At 36.3% G+C, this 23,675-nt stretch overlaps 1 protein-coding gene across 1 annotated transcript in view; it reads left to right on the top strand.

Annotated features, from left to right (window-relative positions):
* CROT (carnitine O-octanoyltransferase) overlaps window positions 1-23,675 on the top strand; it is a 54,863-nt gene that overhangs the window by 26,151 nt on the left and 5,037 nt on the right. The window contains 8 exon segments of the mRNA XM_017851688.1: window positions 723-824; window positions 5,294-5,377; window positions 5,457-5,564; window positions 5,796-5,926; window positions 19,489-19,612; window positions 20,517-20,595; window positions 20,678-20,771; window positions 20,896-21,015. Of these exon segments, the coding sequence (XP_017707177.1) occupies window positions 723-824; window positions 5,294-5,377; window positions 5,457-5,564; window positions 5,796-5,926; window positions 19,489-19,612; window positions 20,517-20,595; window positions 20,678-20,771; window positions 20,896-21,015 (842 nt within the window).

Below are 23,675 nucleotides of genomic sequence, written 5' to 3'. Positions count from 1 at the left end.
AAGGATTGAAAACCTTGTAGCAAGGAAAGAGGTTTTTTGTTGTTGTTGTTTTGTTTTGGAGAATCACCAGACTTCTTTTAAGGAAGAACGTATTTTAATGCAGTGTTGTTGAGACTTTTTTGACCACAATTTTTAGTTACAAATACATTTAGATTGCAGCCCACTATATATACATGTGTGTATGCATGCAAACACATATATAAAATAGGAGTTTCACAGAACACTAACTACTTTTATTATCTGTGAGGTACACTGATATTTACAGTCTATTTTATTCTCCTTTTTTATAAGGAATATTGATTGTGATGCACTGAATTGATTTCATGATCCATTAGTAGGCCAAAGTATACAGTTTGAAAAACAGATTTAGTAGGAAATGAATTCTTAAAATATTTCCTCCTAACTAGACTTTAATGACTAAACTTTTATCAAGATCTTTTATCCTATTCAAGTTACAAAGCCTTCTCTCAATTCTATGTTCCGTAAACATTCATGAATATTGTACCAGCATTTTCTTTTCCGGTAGGATTTTCTTGATTTGAGATTTTGAGAAACCCCTAAAGTCAGGGCCAGAATTACTCTCTCGAGTATAACTATATTATCATTTTATTAAATTTGGTTGACCTGAAGAGGAATGGTGAGATGATATATGTGTTTAAGATGTGAATTCTTACAAACCAATATTAAACCCTTTTAATTTGGAAAAATCAAATTTATTTTAGATTCTTGCAGCCATCCTTATTGGAGATCCAACAGTACGCTGGGGTGACAAATCCTATAACTTGATTTCCTTTTCTAATGGAGTATTTGGCTGTAATTGTGATGTAAGTAAACTACTGAAATTTTTTTCTCTTTTGATCTTTTAGGTTAAATTAATGGCAATAAACCATAAATACTTGTGCTGGGGAACAGTATAAGTGAATACTAATTTAGTTTTATGGCACTTTGGTGAAAAGTTTAGTTATGAATTCTCAGTGAAAGTCGAGTATAGGACAAGTTATTTTCTTCTGTAGTGAGGCCAACAGTTTGTTAGTACTATATCTGCAAAATGGAATTTGCATATAGTATTTATGTAGTGTAAGCTCTTAAAACCCAGTATTATCTGCTTGCTGAGAATACCTATTTCAAAAGGTATTATATGGCATTATGTATGTGTTCTATGCACAGAGCAATGCATTTGAATATATTTATGGAGTTTAAGATTCACCTAGTAACTAGGTAACTATTTTCCTAAAATGACACATAATCTTTGGAACACTATTTAGGCTGTGGATATTAAAATGGCAGTTACTACCATTTTTGACCATTTTCATAAAAAAAAAAAAAAAAAAAAACAACTTTTCTTGTTTCTCTTCTGTTCCCCTCCCATGGATGTCTTTACTAGCTCTGTCTACTAACTGTCTGATAGGCATTCAGGAGGTCTATGAACCAAGAAAATTTTTTATAAAGGGGTTTAGGGCTGGGCCTGATGGCTTATACCTGTAATCCCAGCACTTTGGGAGGCCAAGGCAGGTGAATCACTTGGGCCCAGGAGATGGAGACTGGCCTGGGCAATGGCATGAAACCCCATCTCTACAAAAAATACAAAAGTTAGCCTCACATGGTGTTGTGCGCCTGTGGTCCCAGCTACTTGGGAGGCTGAGGTAGGAGGATCGCTTGAACCTGGGAGGTTGAGGGTGCAGTGAGCGGTGATTGGGTCAGTGCACTTCAGCCTGGGCAACAGACTGAGACTCTGTCTCAAAAAAAAAAAGAAAAAAGAAAAAAAATAGGGTTCAGTAGTTGTATTAATCCGTATTCAGGTTTAGGTGATAGAAACCTAAATCAAACTGGCATTAACTTAAGAAGATATTTGTTGGCAAGGGATGTAGCTAAATTTGGGTAAAGCTGACTTCAGTGTTCAAATGCTTTCATTGGAAATCTCTTCCCATTTTTTAGTGCTGCTTTCCTTTGTTTGGCTTCATATTTAGATAGACTGCCCAATGTGATTGTTTTACCAGCAGTCTCATGTCTTCATAGCTTTCTTCATAACTTATTGACTCCCAAAGGAAATTGTCAGCTTCTTTGTTTCCAATGGTTCCGGCAAAGTTCCTGAAATAATCCTCATCAGTTGTGATTGGCCTGTGTGATTCATGTCCCCATCCTGGGGAATCAGGTGGTTGGATGAGCTTGGCCTGGGTCACATGCCCAACCTTGGAATCTAGTGGGTAGAATCAGTCTCATTCAAACCATTACAAAGTGGTGCTTGGTTGCCTTCAGAACAAGGTGGATTGGTTAATAGGTACTGAAAGTGAATGTCTGTTGGAGTATCTCATCAGAGCTACAGTGAAAAGGTGCCACGAGTCATTTTGAAGATGTTCTCTTTACTCTTCCTTTGAGTCTACTGTTGACAGAATAGTTCTTGTTAATTGCCTCAGTTTTCATCTCTTCACCTCCTCATTTGATTCTCCTTGACCTTCCTCAGTCTGGTTTATGACCTTACCATTCCTTGCAGACTACCCTTTGTAAGGTGGTTAACTGCCCCCTGGCTTCTTCCCTTGATTTCTCTTTGACCTGTCTGCTGCATATGTATTTTGACGCTGCCTCTTTTAACAGTATTTTCCTATCTACTGATTCTGAAACTGACCTTAATACTCATCACTCTTTTCCCCCTCTGACCACTTTCTTCCCTGATTTAAATAGTTTGATTGACCTATTGTTATATATGTAACTCGCAGCTATACTTTTTTAGCTTTTACCTATTATTCTCATTTGAGAGTTGTGTTTCATTATATGTTAAATTGTTCAAATTGGATGTTATATTGTTACATAAGAGTAAATCAATCTCATCAAGAGTAACTCATTGTGCTTTCCGTCCCTCATTCCCAAGCCCACCAAAAAACACCTTTTGCTAAACTGATTTTTACTAATAGCACTGGCATCCTACTGTTCACACAAATTCAGGATGAAAATAATTTTGATAATATTGTCTGTCTCTGAATAAAGAATACTGGGCTCATAATGAGCATATCTCTCAGCACAACTGAGGTGCTTTTTTATAGTGTGTGGACATGTTGTATGTGTGTGCATTAACATGCATATATTTATAAAATTGATCTGATTATCTCCACCTGATAATTTGCGTTAAATTCCATGGAGGTTTCCCTTCTAACCTAAGATGATTATAGATAGTGCAGTTTAACCTTTGTAAATCATCATTAGTGCAATACATATGCTGTAGGCCAGACATGGGAGCTTATGCCTATAATCCCAGCACTTTGGGAGACCAAGGTGGGAGGATTTGATTCCAGCAGTTCAACACCAGCTTGGGCAACATAGTGAGACCCCCATCTCTACAGAAAATAAAAAATGAGCTGGGCATGGTAATGCATACCTATACTCCCAACTACTTGGGAGGCTGAGGTGGGAGGATCACTTAAGCCTAGGAGGTCCAGGTTGCAGTGAGCCATGGTTGTACCACTGCACTCCCACCCAGGCAACAGAATAAGACCCTATCTCAAAAAAAAAAAAAGAAAGAAAAGAAAAGAAGTATATGTACTGTAAAATAAAGCTATTTTACCCTCAAGCCATGTTGCTGTTCCATAATTATAATTGTTTGAATATGTTCTTTTGTGATTATATTAATTCCATTTCCCTCATATTTTATAATCCTGAAGTCAACTATGTTGTCTTCTCTATATTGTAGGCTTTATTGTAAGGCTTTGCAGAGGGTGCACAGGAAGCATGTAAAAACTTTAGTTAATAATAATAGTAGTTACTAATTATTGCTGTGAGCCAGATCCTTAGTAAGTACGGTATAAGTGGTATAAAAATCATTTTTCACAGCATCTGTATGTATGTATGCATTATCTCTACTGAGAAATGAGGCAGTTTAATTAGAAAGCAAAGTAACTTTCTTACTATTGCACAACTAGGAAGTAGTTTGAATTCAGAACCAAAGCCTACATTCTTAAACACTTTGTCAACACATATTGCCTCTGTGTAAGTGCAAGAAATGAAAGGCAAAAATTATGTGAACAAATAAAGCATCAGGATAACATTGGAATTTTGTATATTTTCTAACTTTTTTGAGATTATTAGGTTTCCATTAGGAGATGGGTGCTTAGAATTATAACTCAAAGAGACATCCTTCATTCTTGCTATTTCCTACTGGCTCCAGTAAAATAGTTGGAAACTGATACTGTTTGTCTTAAATGAAACAGTATATGTGATAATATCTGAAAATTCTTTGTAAAATTGTAAAGTACCACACAGTTGTGAGATACTGTTAGAAAATGGGTTTGTCGGTGACCTGTGAGTCTTGTCATGTGTGCTGTTGCTGGCAGATAAACTGCTCAGGCATCTTATACTGACCTCCCTCAAAAGCCTTTCCTGATGTAGTTGTTGCCTGGTAACAATAAATTGTGTTTATAGGCTCCACTGGGCCATGATACAGGCTACAGAACTACAGTGTTAGGGTGACATTTAAGACACCTAATTACTCCTCTGAAACTGGGCCCATATCTTGAGACTTCCCTTCTTTCCCTCTCAAGCTCTCAGTGTCATGTTCAGATCATGAATGATATCTGTGTCTAATATAAAGTGGTGACAGTCACAAGGAACCATCTGATGTAACTCTCATCTGAGGAACATGGGGAAAATGCGGGCAAAAACTTTGTTCTTCAAAATAAATGATGGGAAAATTCACTAACTGCAATTTCTTTCTCTAAATATACCTGGCAAACCTGAAACACCCTTGTAACAGCCAGCCTATCTTTCCCACATTTCTTAAACTGAGAATTACCACATCAGGACCCTCATATATATAAAAAACACAAAATGGTTATGCTTTCTAATATTCACTAAGTGGCCTAGGTCCTTACCTAAAGAAGTTCATGCCCATCCCAAATGCTTTCAGATAGGCTGCCATCCCCATCTGCTTTTCCACCCCGTTCTTACAATTCCAGAACATCTTCGTATTACGTATATACACTTGCTTTGACTTCTAGTAAAAATAGCAATTAGTTTATCTAGATTGTTTATTAGTTACTTTATACACTGTACACCCTCATCACCCCAAGCCCCACCAGGAGCCTTACTAGGTGCTTCCAAATTTAAACAATTTTTTTTTCCAAAAAATAAAATACAGCAGTTACTGAACCATAGGGAATCCTATATCTTATCATCAGGAGGTGAGGCATTTGAAGACTGTATGCTGTATTATCTGTTAAGAATAGACACAAAGTGAAAATAAAATATTGGGTCAAATTTTAAGTTGACATAAAATATTCAGAAATCTTGTGTGTTCTCATTTTAGCATGCCCCTTTTGATGCAATGGTTATGGTGAACATCAGTTATTATGTGGATGAGAAAATTTTTCAGAATGAAGGAAGATGGAAGGTATGTTTGAATGAGTATTTCATCTTTTTTCTCCTAATAATTTTAAAGATAAAATATTTTAAGTTGTTCCTATTTTCAGGGTTCAGAGAAGGTACGAGATATACCACTTCCAGAAGAGCTTATTTTCACTGTGGATGAGAAAGTATTAAATGACATCAGCCAAGCTAAAGCTCAGTATCTCAAGGAGGTATATTTTTCACTTTTCTCTTAAATAATCATGATTTTTTCTTTTAACAACCATATGTAAAAATTTGGCTGTCATCCAAGCATGTCTGCACAAAACATTTTAAAATTATGCCTTTAACACCTTTAATTCTTTATGTCTGGTAATTACTTTAATGCAGGTGATAATTTGGGTCTCTTTGGTGTATTTTCCTTAGATGATTTTTCACTGTTCTCATTTAATTCTTCTTGTTAGGCATCTGATCTACAGATTGCGGCTTATGCCTTTACATCTTTCGGCAAAAAGCTAACCAAGAACAAGATGCTTCATCCGGATACATTTATTCAGCTTGCACTTCAGCTGGCCTATTACAGACTTCATGGACAGTAAGGACCATTCAGTTTCTATTTTCACAGTCTTGAAGTCCAAGGGTATATCTTTTTTTGTAGCTGTTTCATCCTAACTCCTCAGTGTTTTTGCTCACTTTTTTCCCAGCTGGTACTGTGTCCTATTTGTACTTCTATCAGTAGATTATTAGATTTCTGATCTGTGGTGGTTTCACAGTTTTTCCTTGTTACTTTATCACAGTATCCACTTGATGACTTTTGAAGTGTCTATTCTCATCTGAAAGAGGATTGGTCGTTCTTTGGCATTCAGATCGCTTGGTTTTCTTGCAACGTCAGTTTTCTGATGGGTTCATGAAAAGTTGTGATTTTATAAATTATCCAGCCTTTACTCATTCTTAGATGCGACATTAATGTTGTGACTTAATACATCCTAAGAGGAAGTGGAAGTCCCTCAGTCTTGCTTTTTCATTGATAAATAAGTTATAATTGAACATACTTATCAGGTACATGTGATTTTTTTTGATACATGCATAAAATGTGTAATGGTCAAATCACGGTAATTGGGATATCCACTGCCTCAACCATTTATTATGTCTTTGTGTAGGGAATGTTCCAAGTCTTCTCTTCTAGGTATTTTGAAATATACAACAAATTATTGTTAACTATAGTCAACCTACTGTGCTATCGAACACTAGAAGTTATTCCATCTAACTGTACCATTATACCCATTAGCTAGCTTTTCTTCATTCTCCTCTCCCCACATTCATCCCAATCTCTATTAACCACCATTTTACTGTCTACCTCCATGAGATCAATTTTTTAAACTCCTATATATAGGTGAGAACCTTCAATATTTGTCTTTGTATTTCTGGCTTATTTCACTTAACAAAAAGTCATCCGGCCTTACCCATGTTGCTGCAAATAAAGAGATTTCATTCTTTTTTTTAAATTTTGGCTGAGTAATATTCCATTGTGTGTGTGTATATATATATATATATCTCGCATTTTCTTTCTTTTCTTTTTTTTTTTTTTTGAGTCAGAGTCTTGCTCTGTTGCCCAGGCTGGAGTGCAGTGGCATGGTCTTGGTTTACTGCAACCTCCGCCTCCTGGGCTCAAGCAGTTCTCCCTGCCTGAGTAGCTGGGATTACAGGTGCCCATCACCATGCCTGGCTAATTTTTATAGTTTTAGTAGAGATGGAGTTTCGCCATGTTGGCCAGGCTGGTCTCAAACTCCTGAGCTCAGGTGATCTGCGTGCCTGCGCCTCCCAAAGTGCTGGGATTAGAGGTGTGAGCCACCACTCCCGGCCCACATTTTCTTTATCCATACATCTGTTGATGGACACTTAGGTTGATTCTATATCTTGACTATTATAAATAGTGCTGCAATAAACATTGGAGTGCAGATATCTCTTTGATATATTGATTTCCTTTCTGTTGGATATATACCTAGCAGTGGGATCATCAGATTGTAGAGTAGTTCTATTTTTTTAGTTTTGTGAGGCACTTTCAGACTGTGCGCCATAGTGGCTGTACTAATTTACTTTCCACCAATAGTGTATGAGGGTTCCCTTTTCTTCACATCCTTGCTAGCATCTGTTATTGCCTATCTTTTTGATAAAAGTCATTTTTAACTGGGGTGAGGTGATGTCTCATTGTAGTTTTAATTTGCATTTCCCTGATGATTAGTGATGTTGAGCATTTTTCATATACTTGTTGGCTGTTTGTATGTCTTCTTTTGAGAAATGTCTATTAAGATCATTTGTCACCAGGTACAGTGACTCACACCTGTAATCCCAGCTATTTGGGAGGCCGAGGTGGGCAGATCACCTGAGGTCAGGAGTTTGAGACCAGCCTGGCCAACATAGCGAAACCCTGTCTCTGCTAAAAATACAAAAATTAGCCTGATGTGGGGGCACATGTCTGTAACTCCAGCTACTCCGGAGGCTGAGGCACGAGAATCCATTGAACCTGGGAGGCGGAGGTTGCAGTGAGCTGAGATCATACCACAGCAACTTCAGCCTGGGTGACAGAGCAAGACACTGTCTAACAACAATAACAACAAAAGATTATTTGTCCATTTTAAGTCAGATAAAATTTCCTTATTTTTCTGATTATTAATTTCTTATGAGATGGATAGTTTGCAGATATTTTCTCCCATTTTGTGGGTTGCCTCTTCACTTTGCTGATTGTTTCCTCTGCAGTGCAAAAGCTTTTTAACTTCATATGATCCCATTTGTCCATTTGTGCTTTAGCTTCCATGCTTGTAGGGTATTACTCAAGAAATATTTACCCAGTTCAGTGTCTTAGAGAGCTTCCCCAATGTTTTCTTTTAGTAGTTTTATAGTTTCAGGTCTTATATTTAAGCTTTAATCCATTTTGATTTGAATTTTGTACCTGGTGAGAGATAGTGGTCTAGTTTCTTTCTTCTGCATATGGATATCCAGATTTCACAGAGCCATTTATTGAAGAGCCTGTCCTTTCCCTAATGTGCCTTTGCTGAAAAGGAGATGCCTGTAAATACTTGGATTTATTTCTGGGTTCTCTATTCTGTTCCATTGGTCTGTATGTCTGTTTTTATGCCAGTAACATGCTGTTTTGTTTACTATATTTTTGTGGTATATTTTGAAGTTAGGTAATACGATGCCTCAAGCTTTTTTTTTTTTTTTTTTTTTTTTTTCCTGAGATTACATTGGCTATTCTGGGTCTTTTGTGGTTCCATATGAATTTTTGGATTTTTTCCCCTATTTTTGTGAAGACTATCTTTGGTATTTTGATAGGAATTGCATTGAATCTGTAGATTGCTTTGAGTAGGATGGACATTTTAACAATATTCTTCTAATTAATGAACATGGGCTATCTTTCCATTTTTTGGTGTCCTCCCTCTTTCATCGATGTCTTATAGTTTTCCTTGTACAGATTTTTTTTTTTTACTTTTTTGGTTCAGTTGATTCCTAGGTGTTTTATATTCTTTGTAGCTGTTGTAAATGGGATTGCTTTCCTAATTTGCTTTTCAGAATGTTTGCTTTTGGCATATAGAAATGCTACTGATTTTAATATGTTGATTTTATATCTTGCAACTTTACTGAATTTGTTTATCAGTCTAATGGCTGTTTGTTGGTGTCTTAAGTATTAGATCATGTCATCTGCAGACAGGACAATTTGACTTTTTCCTTTGTAATTTGAGTGCTCTTTATTTCATTCTCTTTTCTAATTGCTTTGGGTAGGACTTCCAACGCTATGTTGCATAAAAGTGGTGCGAGTAGGCATCTTTGTCATGTTCTAGATCTTAGAGGAAAGTCTTGCAGTTTTTCCATGTTCAGTATGACGTTAGCTCTGGATTTGTCATATGTGGCTTTTATTGTTTTGATGTATATTTCTTCTTTACTGAGTTTGTTGAAAATTTTTTTATCATGAAGGTATGTTTAATTTTATCAAATGCTTTTTCAGCATCTATTGAAATGATTATATGGTTTTTGTCCTTTATTCTGTTGATGTGATGTATCATGCTTATTAATTTGCATATGTTGAACCATCTGAATCCCACCTAATCATGGTGAATTATCTTTTTAATGTGCTATTAAGTTCAGTTTGCTAGTGTTTTGTTGAGGATTTCTGCATCTGTGTTCATCTGGGAGGGATACTGCTCTGTAGTTTACTTCTTTAGTTGTGTCCTTTTCTGGTTTTGGTATTAGGATAATGCTGTCTTCATAGAATGAGATTGAAAATATTCTGTCCTCTTCACGTTTTTGGAATAGTTTGAGTATAATTGGTATTAGTTCTTTTTTTAAATGTTTATTAGAATTCAGCAGTGAAGCTATCAGGTCCTAAGCTTTTTCTTGATGAGAGACTTTTTATTGCTTCAATCACATTACTTGTTATTGGTCTGTTTAGGTTTTCTATGGTTTATGTTTCAATCTTAGGTTGTATGTGTCCAGGAATTTATCCATTCCTTCTAGGTTTTCCAATTTGTTGGTATATAGTTACTCATAATAGTGTCTAATGATCCTTTATATTTCTGTGGTATTGGTTACCATATCTCATTTCATCTCTGAATTAATTTATTTGAATCTTTTCTTTTTTCTTTATTCTACCTACAGGTTTGTCAATATTGTTTATCTTGTCAAAAGATTAACTTTTGCAGCTCTTGTAAAAGTTCAGAATGCTTACTGTTGTGGACTGGGAGTGTCTACAACAAAAGGATACCCTGGTGACATGGGAAGGCTGGCTAGGGCTTCATAGCCTCATGGACTCATGGAGCATGCTTCCAAACCATGATACTGCTGAACAACCTCTCTGATTTGGTGTCTTTTTTGGCTGAGATGAAGAGTGATCACTGAGTTTTGTTCACTGGGGATTGCTAACCCTGTCTCTACCCATTGTCTTTGGCTGCCTTTAGGATTTTTTTACCCTGTAGGCAAAGATGCTTCCCTTAGGTTGAAGCAGGAATGATTTTTCTGTGAAGGAACCCAACATGGAGATAAAGGTGTCTGTCTGCCTTTATCTGACTTCTTTCAGTGTAGTGTTGTGAGTCCATGGGAGTTTTTCCACATGTGGCCCGGCACCTTGAGGGCGGGGTGTTGTGGATGGAGTAGTCTACTTCTCTAAGCTTCTGCTTGAAGTTTTTTGCTTCTCTCTGGCCCCCTGGGATCATCACAGCCTCCATTTTGGTTTCTGGGATGTTCGTGAGGGTAATTGGTACTGGATAGTTGTTTTGGTTTTCTGTGGGGAAGAGTGAAGCCAGATTGCTTCTACTCTGCCATTGTGGTAACATGACTCCTCTCAGTTTTGCTTTTTTATCAAGTCTGAGAATATCTGTCTTTAAATATGTTATTTAGATCATTAAATTCAGTATAATTATCTAAATTTGTGTTTAAGTCTACCATCTTGCTCTTTATTTTCTAGTTATCCCATCTGTTCTTTTTTCTTTCTCTTTTGAATTTTTAGAGCTTTAAAAAAATTGCTTCATTTTATTTCCAACATCAGCTATATTTCTTTTTTTTTTGTACAATTGACCCTTCAACATCATGGAGGTTAGGGGTCCCCAAGCTGCCAGTGCATTAGAAAGTCCAAGTGTGAATTCTGACTCCCCCAAAACTACTAATAGCCTACTATTGACCAATAACATTAAAACAATTAACACACATTTTGTATGTATTATATATTGTATTCTTACAAAAAAGTAAACTAGAGAAAGGAAAATTTTGTTAAGAAAATCATGAGGAGGCTGGGCGTGGTGGCTGACTCCTGTGTAATCCCAGCACTTTGGGAGGCTGAGGCAGGCATATCACTTGAGGTCAGGAGTTCAAGACTAGCCTGGCCAACATGGTAAAACCCCATCTCTATGGAAAATACAAAAATTTGAGTATTGTGGTGCATACCTGTAATTCCAGCTACTCAGGAGGCCGAGACAGGAGAATTGCTTGAACCCAGGAGGTAGATGTTGTAGTGAGCCGAGATCATGCCACTGCACTTTAGCCTGGGTGACAGAGGAAGAGTTTGTCTCAAAAAAAAGAAAAAAGAAAAAGAAAATCATAAGGAGGATAAAATATATTTACTGTTCATTAAGTGACTCATCATAAAGGTCTGTAGCCTCATCTTCACCTTGAGTTAGGCAGAGGAGGAGTAGGAAGATGAGGGTTTGGTCTTGCTGTCTCAGGGGTAGCAGCAGTGGAAGAAAATTCCCATTTAAGTGGACCCACACAGTTTAACCTTCGTTGTTCACAGATCAACTGTTGTTGCACTAGGGTTTACAAAATACTTTTTTAAAAATCATACTCTACACAGTCAAATAATATTTTCCATTTTAAGTATGATGTAAGAACCTTAAAATAGAATGCCTCCATTTCCTTCTCCCATTGTTTGTGCTGCTGTCATACATTGTACTTCTACATGTGTTATAAACACAATCCCCTTTATTTGTTAAACAATTAATTTTTAATGTGATAAAATATATATAACAAAATTTGCCATTTTAAACATTTTTAAGTATATAATACAGTGGCATTAATTACATTCATAATGTTTTATAGCTTTCACCACTATTTTCAAAATTTTTTCATCACCACAAACAGAAACCCTGTGCCCCATAAGCAATAACTTTCCCATTCCTCAATTCCTGGTTACCTCTCATCTCTTTGTCTCTATGAATTTGCCTGATCTAGATATTTCGAATAAGTGGAATCTTACAGTTTATCCTTTTGTTTCGAATAAGTGGAATCTTACAGTTTATCCTTTTGTGTCTGGTTTATTTCACCTATGATAATATTCTCAAGGTTCATCCATGTTGTAGAATCAAAACATCATTCCTATTTATGGCCGAATAACATTCCATTATTGGATGTATACCACATTTTGTTTATCCATTCATTTGTTGATAGATACTTACGTTATTTCCACCTTTGGGCTATTGTGAATAATGCTGCTATGATCATTTATATGCAAGTATATGTTTCAGTCCCCATTTTCAAGTCTTTTGAGGAGTGGAATTGCTGGTTTGTATGATAATTCTTTAACTTTTTGAGGAATTGAGGAACTGCAAAATCTTTTCCATGGTAGCTGTAACATTGTACATTTCAATGTCCTTGCCAGCACTTATTTTTCCATTTAAAAAAAATTATAACTCTCCTAGTCATTTGTGAAGTGGCATAACTCCTTGTGGTTTTGATTTATAATTCTGTAACGACTTATGATGTTGAGTATCTTTTCATGCTTTTTCATTGGTCATTTATTTATCTTCTTTGACAAAATGTCTATTCAAGTCTTTCACATGTTTGTTAATTGGGTTGTTTCTCTTTTTGTTTGAGAATTGTAGAAGTTCTTTATATTTTCTAGATATGAAACCCTCACCACATATATGACTTGCAAATATTTTCACCCATTGTGCGAGTTGTCTTTTTTTTTTTTTAATTATACTTTAAGTTCTAGGTTACATGTGCACAACATGCAGGTTTGTTACATATGTATACGTGTGCCATATTGGTGTGCTGCACCCATTAACTTGTCATTTACATTACATATATCTCCTAATGCTATTTCCTCTCCCCTCCCCACACTCCACGACAGGCCCCAGTGTGTGATGTTCCCCTTCCTGTGTCCAAGTGTTCTCATTGTTCAGTTCCCTCCTATGAGTGAGAACATGCGGTGTTTGGTTTTCTGTTCTTGTGATAGTTTGCTGAAAATGATGGTTTCCAGATGCATCCATATCCCTACAAAGGGCATGAACTCATCCTTTTTTATGGCTGCATAGTATTCCATGGTGTATGTGTACCATATTTTCTTAAACCAGTCTGTCATTGATGGACATTTGGGTTGGTTCCAAGTCTTTGCTATTGTGAATAGTGCTGCAGTAAACATATGTGTGCATGTGTCTTTATAGCAGCATGATTTATAATCCTTTGGGTATATACCCAATAATGGGATCGCAGGGTCAAATAGTATTTCTAGTTCTAGATCCTTGAGGAATCGCCACACTATCTTCCACAATGGTTGAAGTAGTTTACAGTCCCACCAAAGTATAAAAGTGTTCCTATTTCTCCACATCCTCTCCAGCACCTGTTGTTTCCTGACTTTTTAATGATCACCATTCTAACTGGTGTGAGATGGTATCTCATTGTGGTTTTGATTTGCATTTCTTTGATGGCGAGTGATGATGAGCATTTTTTCATGTGTCTGTTGGCTGCATAAATGTCTTCTTTTGAGAAGTGTCTGTTCATATCCTTTGCCCATTCTTTGATGGGGTTGTTTTTTTCTTGTAAATTTGTTTGAGTTCTTTGTAGGTTCTGGATATTAGCCCTTTGTCAGATGAGCAGATTGCAAAAATTTTCTCCCATTCTGTAGGTTGCCTGTTCACTCAGATGGTACTTTCTTTTCCTGTGCAGAAGCTCTTTAGTTTCATTAGATCCCATTTGTCAATGTTGGCTTTTGTTGTCATTGCTNGGTTTGCCAGTATTTTATTGAGAATTTTTGCATCAATGTTCATCAGGGATATTGGTCTAAAATTCTCTTTTTTTGTTGTGTCTCTGTCAGGCTTTGGTATCAGGATGATGTTGGCCTCATAAAATGAGTTAGGGAGGATTCCCTCTTTTTCTATTGATTGGAATAGTTTCAGAAGGAATGGTACCAGCTCCTCCTTGTAGCTGGTTGTCTTTTTTTGCTGTCATAATAGTATCCTTTGATGTACAAAGTTTTAAGTTTTTATGAAGTTCATCTATTTTTTTCTATTGTTGCTTGTGCTTTTGGTGTCATACACAGGAAATCTCTGCCAAATTCAGTATCATGAAGTCTTTTCACTGTGTTTTCCTCTAATATTTTTATAATTTTAGCTATTACTTTAGGTCTTTGACCCATTTTGAGTTAATTTTGTATATGGTGTAAGATAAGGATCTGTATTGGAGTTCTTCAGAAAAGCAGAACCAATAGGCTTTTATACATATTGAATTTTACACTTGATAGACTACAGTATCATGTAAATACAACTTTTGTATATACTGGGAAACCAAAAATTTTGTGTTACTCTTTTTATTGCAATATTCACTTTACTGCAATGGTCTGGAACTGAGCCTGCCATATCTGTGAGGTATGCCTGTAGATGGATCATGTTTTTTCAGGTTTTTTCAGTCCAGTCTACCAATCTCTTTCTTTGATTGGAGAGTTACATTTGAAATTATTTACATTTGAAATAATTACTGATAAAGAAGATAATAAAACATATAACTGATAATAAAACATACAACTTTAGTTATATGTTTTATTTAGGTCTTATATTGTTTTTGTTCCTTAATTACTCCATTACTACTCTTTTTATTGAATTTTTTAGTATGCCATTTTGATTTCTTTATTAGTTTTCTTCAGTGGAGTCAGGCTTGCCTATCCTTGTAGTCTTGTGTTGATGTCTATGCATTTAAATAAATCACTTCCAGTTTTTATGGACTTGTTTCAGCAGGTAAGGACTTTCTTCTGCCTGGTCCCTGGGTGGACAGGACTGCCTCCAGAGCTACAGTTGAGTGGGGCTGCAGCCAGGTCATGGGACTGCTTATGTATTAGATAGTCAGCAGGCTGTTATGAGAATACAGGTTGGCATGGCTCCTGCCTGATCCCTGGACAGATGGGACTATCTCTAGGACCACCATTGAGTAGGACTGGAGCTGGGTTAAAGGGCTGCTTCTGTGTCCATAGTCAAATGCACAGTTTTGGTGGGTCTATTCCTGGGGAGCAGGTAGGTATGATATCTTCCAGGTCCCTAAACAGGTGGGACTTCCTCCAAGACTACACAGACAAGTGGGCCTGGAGCCAAGACTCCAAGGTACCTCACTTCAAAGAGCTGCTCTTCTATCCAGATCTTGGCCCTCATATTCTGGCTGCTTTAACTGTTGCCCAAAGTAATTTATAGATTCAATGCTATCTCCATCAATCTACCACTGACTTTCTTCACAGAATTAAAATAAAAACTACTTTAAATTTCATACAGAACCAAAAAAGAGTCTGTATAACCAAAACAATCCTAAGCAAAAAGAAAAAAGCTGGAGGCATCATGCTGCCTGGCTTCAAACTATACTACAAGGCTACAGTAACCAAAACAGCATGGTACTGGTACCAACACAGATATATAAACCAATGGAACGGAATAGAGGCCTCAGAAATAATGCCACACATCTACAACCATCTGATCTGTAACAAACCTGAGAAAAACAAACAATGGGGAAAGAATTTCCTATTTAATAAATGGTGTTGGGAAAACTGGCTATCCATTGCAGAAAAATGAAACTGGACCCCTTCCTTACACCTTATACAAAATTAACTCAAGATGGATTAAACACTTAAATGTAAGACCTAAACCCATAAAACTCTATAAGAAAACCTAGGCAATACCATTCAGGACATAGGCATGGGCAAAGACTTCATGACTAGAACACCAAAATCAATGGCAACAAAGGCCAAAATTGACAAATGGGGTCTAATTAAACTAAAGAGCTTCTGCACAACAAATGAAACTACCATCAGAGTGAACAGGCAACCTACAGAATGGGAGAAAATTTTGCAATCTAACCACCCAACAAAGGGCTAATATCCAGAATCTACAAGGAACTTAAACAAATTTACAAGAAAAAACAACCCTACCAAAAAGTGGGTGAAAGATAGGAACAGACACTTCTCAAAAGAAGACATTTATGTAGCCAACAAACATATGAAAAAAAGCTGATCATCATTGGTCATTAGAGAAATGCAAATCAAAATCACAATGAGATACCATCTCATGCCAGTTAGAATGGCGATCATTAAAAAGTCAGAAAACAACAGATGCTGGAGAGCATGTGGAGAAATAGGAATACTTTTACACTGTTGGTGGGAGCGTAAATTAGTTCAACCATTGTGGAAGACTGTGTGGTGATTCCTTAAGGATCTGGAACCAGAAATATCATTTGATCCAGCAATCCCAGTGTATACCCAAAGGATTATAAATCATTCTACTATAAAGATACATGCACACATATGTATATTGCAGCACTTTTCACAATAGCAAAGACTTGGAACCAACTCAAGTGCCCATCAATGATAGANTGTTGGGAAAACTGGCTATCCATTGCAGAAAAATGAAACTGGACCCCTTCCTTACACCTTATACAAAAATTAACTCAAGATGGATTAAACACTTAAATGTAAGACCTAAACCCATAAAAACTCTATAAGAAAACCTAGGCAATACCATTCAGGACATAGGCATGGGCAAAGACTTCATGACTAGAACACCAAAATCAATGGCAACAAAGGCCAAAATTGACAAATGGGGTCTAATTAAACTAAAGAGCTTCTGCACAACAAATGAAACTACCATCAGAGTGAACAGGCAACCTACAGAATGGGAGAAAAATTTTGCAATCTAACCACCCAACAAAGGGCTAATATCCAGAATCTACAAGGAACTTAAACAAATTTACAAGAAAAAACAACCCTACCAAAAGTGGGTGAAAGATAGGAACAGACACTTCTCAAAAGAAGACATTTATGTAGCCAACAAACATATGAAAAAAAGCTGATCATCATTGGTCATTAGAGAAATGCAAATCAAAATCACAATGAGATACCATCTCATGCCAGTTAGAATGGCGATCATTAAAAGTCAGAAAACAACAGATGCTGGAGAGCATGTGGAGAAATAGGAATACTTTTACACTGTTGGTGGGAGCGTAAATTAGTTCAACCATTGTGGAAGACTGTGTGGTGATTCCTTAAGGATCTGGAACCAGAAATATCATTTGATCCAGCAATCCCAGTGTATACCCAAAGGATTATAAATCATTCTACTATAAAGATACATGCACACATATGTATATTGCAGCACTTTTCACAATAGCAAAGACTTGGAACCAACTCAAGTGCCCATCAATGATAGACTAGATAAAGAAAATGTGGTGCATATATACCATGGAATACTATGCAGCATAAAAGAGGATGAGTTCATGTCCTTTGCAGGGACATGGATGAAGCTGGAAACCATCATTCTTAACAAACTAACACAGGAACAGAAAACCAAACACCGCATGTTCTCACTCATAAGTGGGAGCTGAACAATGAGAATACATGGACACAGGAAGGGGAACATCACACACTGGGGGCTGTCATTGGGTGGGGACCTAGGGGAGGGATGGCATTAGGAGAAATGCCTAATGTAGATGATGGGTTGATGGGTGCAGCAGACCACCATGGCACATGTATACCTATGTAATGAAACTGCATGTTCTGCACATATATCCCAGAACTTAAAAGTATAATAAAAAAAAATTCTGCAAAGCCTTCAAATAGATGTTTTTTAAATCCAGTTTTTGTTGTTGTTCCTTGCTTGCTGCAAACTAGCTCATCATAGCTGGCATTGGAAATTTCGCGTAGTATTTTTTTTATACAGAAGATATGTTCAAATGAGGTTCCAAATAAATTTTACACATTGCATTCGATTGATACGCCTCTTAAGTCTTTTTTAAATATGGGAATCTTTTTCCTACCTTTCTCTTATTGTATTTGATTTGATGAAGAAACTGGGTCATTTATCTTGTAGAGTTTTCTGAATTTTCCTGATTGTAGTCCCATGTTGATATTTAACATGTTGCTCAGTCTCCTGTGTGTCTTGTAAACTGGTAGTTAGAGCTAGAGGATTGATAATAAGCATCAGTTCTTATTTTGGTTATGTTTTACAATAATAAATAGTTAATGCTCTTTGTTTTCTACTCCATAGTTTAAGATTGAGAGTGTGTTTACTTGTCAGCCAGCATCTATTATAAAAAGTTTGCTCCCTGAATTTTTTTACCTAACATTTTAGTAGTCATTGAAGATCATTGCTAAGATGCATTATTTCATTTGAGGTTACAGTGGTAATATTTTGTTACTCATTTTACTGCGTTTATTTTTAATTTGTTTTCCTGAAAGAATGTTATTTTAGTGCTATTTAAAAATATTATTCACACTTTCTCTTCACACTTTGAAGGGATACCATTTCACTCCAGAGACAGAAACACTGAACAGAAGAGGCTTGAAAACTGTTTGAGTCCTCTTAGTACCCACATCAGAGACTTTTCACTCTCACTTTATTTGATCTCTTTGACTCCAAATTCTAACCAACAAGAAAGTAAGAGAGTTTTATACCTAAAATTGCTATATCATTCTCCAACCCAGGAAAACAGGTATCACTTTGGGGAACTTCTTAAATTATACTTCTACTTTATTCTAGTCCTTCGTGTTCTATATGGAGGCACTAAAGGTCAAGGACTCTGTATTACCTATTTCTGTATAATAAATTACCAGATTTATTATAATATATAATAATCATATATATAAGATTATATATGATCTTATATATATAATATATAATAATCAAATATAATAAAAAAACACATACATTTTTTATATCGCATATTTTATGGATCGGTAATTTTATATCACAATGTTGTGGGTCATTTTTTTGTGATGCAGCTTAGTTGAGTACCTCTGACTTAATTAAGGTTTTTCATGAGGTTATAGTCAGTATCAGCCAAGGCTGTTGTCATCTGCTCTCCTGAGGGTAGGTCCACTTCTCACCTCACCCACGGGAACTAATAGGATTTGGTTCCTCCCTAGCTGTTGTCCAGAGGGCTGTCCTCAGTTTTCTGCCACTAGGGCTCTCCATCGGGCAGCCCTCAGCATGGCAGCTGACTTTCTTCAGATGAGAAATAAGAGAACAAGAGAGAGCTCTCTTTGTAACCTAATTTCAGATGTGATATCCCATCTCTTGTGCTGTACTCTTTCCATTAGATGCAAATCACTGTCTAGCCTGCGCTCAAAAGTGAGGGGTTACAGCAGAGCATAAATAGCAGGAGGCAGGAATGACAGGGGGCCATCTTAGAGGCTATAATGTATACCTGACAGCAGCCATGCCTTTGAAACAGCCCACATTATCAGAGTACTTTTTGCTCTTTGGTATTGAAAATAGGCTCTTTTTTATTGAAAATCTCCAACCTATCTGTGTTAAAGGGCTTACTCTCTGAACAAAGCTAGCTTTATTAGGCAACTATATCTGTAATGATATTAGAACATTTTATTTCTTATGATACACTCTTTTAATTTTTTTCTTGTAGCCCTGGTTGTTGCTATGAAACAGCTATGACAAGATGTTTTTATCATGGCCGTACAGAGACTATGCGATCATGCACAGTTGAAGCAGTCAGGTGGTGCCAGTCCATGCAGGATCCTTCCGTCAGTGTGAGTATTGGAAAAGAAAAAACTCACAAGATTTGTTTAATTGTTCTAAAGGAACTGTGGTCTTTGAGTAACTAACTTCTTTGCTTCAGTTTTCCTGGATCATTAAAATACTTTGAGACATCTTTTTTGAGGTTTTTAAAGTATTTGTTCATTCACCAGTTAAGTGTGTACTTCTTGGAAAGACTAAGAAACAGGGAAGACGGGAAAAGGACCCCATTTGTGTTAATTTCTAGGCAAAGGGTCTTCAGTACTTTAGGTATTTCAGGACTTCTTATCTACCTTTAGAACAACACTAATAAAGTGCAGAAGTTCCAAGGTGCCATTAAAAGGAGGGTTTTCTTGATGTGGTTGAATGTTTTTGAAATCACAGATTCTTGTTTCATATACTGGAACCAGGACAATTGTATGCTTTGTTTCATACTCTTTTTTTGAAGCATTTAGACAACAGCAAATTTCCTTCTCACTGTTATTTTAGTATTATATTTGTTTCTTTAGTTTTGCTAGATGTGGTTATATATGAGTGCCTGTATCTTAATTTTATAGAACTGTTTTATTGTCATTTGTTTAGTTATGCTTTCATTTTTGAAATCTTGCTTCTATCTTTGTATCTTTATAGTGTATATGTTACACACTTTATAACAAGTGACTTGTTAATGTCACTTCAGTGCTGCCCACAAGTTCATAGTTTCCTATTCCAGGAAAGAAATAAGAAGCAGGACATACAGGGAAGAATAGGCAATAGAATAACTGAGGGAAAGATATAGCAGTATGTATTATAGATCTTCCTAGAAATCTTCTTTCCTCTCCCAAATTACCCAAATCCTAATTACAATGAGCTTAGGATTTTTTTCTATTTGGGTTTTGCACAGTGTGTTATTGAAGTGTCTCTCGATTTTTAATACAGCTTCATGAGCGGCAGCAAAAGATGTTACGAGCTTTTGCAAAGCATAATAAAATGATGAAAGATTGTTCAGCTGGAAAAGGTACTTATGTTAAAATTTTCTGACTTAAAATCTCTCATGGTGAAAATTTTTTTCTAACTTTAGATTTGGGATTTCATTGCAGGATTTGATCGTCACCTTTTAGGTCTCTTACTCATAGCGAAAGAGGAAGGTCTTCCTGTTCCAGAACTCTTTACGGACCCACTTTTTTCCAAAAGGTAATATAGTGTAGTGTTTAACAACTTCATCAATTAGCTTCTTTTTTTTATATGTTAAATGCTTTTTAGAAACAATATAAGCATCTGTAGGCCTAGTAAAATGTCCTTTTATTGTGCCACACAGCGGAGGAGGTGGAAATTTTGTTCTCTCAACAAGTCTGGTTGGCTATTTACGAGTCCAGGGAGTGGTAGTTCCCATGGTACACAATGGTTATGGATTTTTCTACCACATCAGAGATGACAGGTGAGGCTTCTCTTTTTTATTTGTACAGTGCTATAGAGTAAGAAAGGTATTACTTTTGTTATTTAAATGCCTTTCCTACACTGTGATTCTCATATTGCCATCTGTCACTTGCTACATAAGTATCTGTTTTTTCTACTTAGGCATTTAATGCATATTCATGTTTCTCTGTCCTGCTTTTGAGACACTTGTCAGATCAGTCCCTTAGGTGTTTTTATGCAGAACACTGTTTCAGTCGATTCAGCAATCATATCATCATCCTCAAAGTCAGTATACCCGTGAACATATTTGGTTTGTACAAGGTATTTTATAGTAAGCTCAGATAAAATGTTTAAATATATAGTGGTTCATGTAGTCATAGACAATATTAATGAGATAGAGAAAAGAGATTGGGTAAATTATACTTTTTAAAACATGTTTTACCAATTCAGATGCAGTTCATTTGGGCTGTGTGGAGTTTGACTTATGTTTATGGAAAGAATGAGAACGAAAAGATCAAAACCCAGTATAAAAAAAAGTGGTGGAGAACAAGATAAAATGAAAGTGATAGCAAGGCTTGTAAGGTCCTTATTTACAGTCTGGCAGTCTCTTTACAGGGGACCTTTCAAAGCATAGTTGGCTTCGTAAAAATTAACGTGGCTACATTTAGCACTATGTGAATAAGAAGAGGGCAGGCTTGGAGGCACTGCAGATAGAATGTGAAAAATTGGAATGGTAATATGCATGACATATTTCAGTTTCTCATACAATTGACCCTCGAACAACATGGGTTTGAACTGCATGGATACACTTATATGCAGATTTTAAATAAATGAGAAAATTTTTTAGAGATTGAGACAATTTGAAAAAAACTCAAAACTGTGTAGCTTAGAAATATCCAAAAACTAAAATATTCATGCATGCATAAAATATATACAGATACTCATCTATTTCATCATTTACTACCATAAAATATACACAAATCTACTATAAAAAGTTAAAATTTTTCAAACTGTATGAACATAAGCCCTTACAGACTTTATGTGGGGACATTTGGAGTCGAGAGAAATGTAAACAAATGTAAAGATGCAGTTTTCAGTCATAATTGCATAAAATTAATTGTGGTATGTACTGTACTGCTATAATAATTTTGTAGTCACCTCATGTTGCTATTGTGGTAAGCTAAAGAGTTGCAAGTATCTCCTTAAGATGTTATATAATGCTAATCATCTCTGCATAAGCAGTTTGTCTCTTTAGTGGATCACAAAAAGTGATCTTTCGTGGTTCTATTCTCATATATTTTTCATTGTGGGTAGTACAGTATTATAAACGTTGAATAATACCATGGGACCCATATCTAGTGCTTCTAGTAATACTGGAAGTGCTCCCAAGAAGCAGAGAAGAGTCATGACATTACAATAAAGAACTGATTGCTTGATAAGTATGATAGATTGAGATCTGTAGCTGCATTTGCCCATCATTTCAACATAAATAAATCTAGTATGAGTACCATTAAAAAAAAAAAGGAAATTTGTGAAGCTCTTGCTGCAGCTACACCAGCAGGCATTAAAACTTTGCCCTTTTTGCAAAATACCTTTTGATCTCCAATTAAAAATGCAGCTTTTTTGTGGGTACAGGATTGCTATAAAAGCCGTACCTATGGACTCTACTATGATTCTAGAAAAAGCAAAGTTACTATATGACAACTTTAAAGGAAGGTGAAAGATCTAAAGCTGGAGAATTTAAGGCCAGCAAAGGATAGTTTGATAATTTTAGAAAGAGGTTTGGCTTTAAAAATGTCAAGATAACAGGAGAAGTAGAGGCAGCAAATTCCCAGACACCATTAAGAAAATCACTGAGGAGAAAGGATATCTGCCTGAACAGGTTTTTAATGCAGACAAATGTGCCCTATTCTGGAAAAAAAAAAAAAAATGCCATGAAGGACATTTGTTCATAAAGAAAAGAAGTATATTAGTCAGGGTTCTCTACAGGGACAGAACTAATAGGATATATATAAGAAGTATATAAGAAGCATTAACTCACATGATCACAAGGTCTACAATAGGCCAGCTGCAAGCTGAGGAGCAAGGAAGTCAGTCTGAGTCCCACAGCTGGAGAAGTTAGAGTTAATGTTGAAGGGCAGGAAGCATCTAGCACAGGAGAAAGATGTAGGCTGTGAGGCTAAGCCAGTCTAGTCTTTTCACGTTTTTCTGCCTGCTTTATATTCTGGCTGCGCTGGCAGCTGATTAGATGGTGTCCTCCCAGACTAGGGGTGGGTCTGCCTTTCCCAGCCCACTGACTCAAATGTTAATCTCCTTTGACAACACTGTCTCAGACACACCCAGGATCAATACTTTGCATCTTTCAATCAAATCAAGTTGACACTCAGTATTAACCATCACAAGAAGCAAGCATCAGGCTTTAAGGCAGAAAGGGATAGGCCAACACTACTGTTTTGTGCAAATGCAGTAGGGTTTATGATCAGGACTGCCTTTGTCTGTAAAGCTGTTAACTTTGAGCCTTGAAGGGAAAAGATAAACATCAGCTGCTAGTTTACAAGAAGGCCTGGACAATGATAACCTTTTTTTCTGGATTGGTTTCTTTGATGCTTTGTCACTGAAGTCAGGAAGCACCTAGTCAGTAAGGGACTGCGTGTTTTTTTTTTTTTTTTTTTTTTTTTTTTT

Source organism: Rhinopithecus bieti, unplaced genomic scaffold, assembly GCF_001698545.2.
Source record: "Rhinopithecus bieti isolate Rb0 unplaced genomic scaffold, ASM169854v2 scaffold_1558, whole genome shotgun sequence".
NCBI classification, from domain to species: Eukaryota; Metazoa; Chordata; class Mammalia; order Primates; family Cercopithecidae; genus Rhinopithecus; species Rhinopithecus bieti.
Note: the sequence above shows the minus strand (reverse complement) of the source record. Positions and strands in the feature narration are given on the sequence as shown.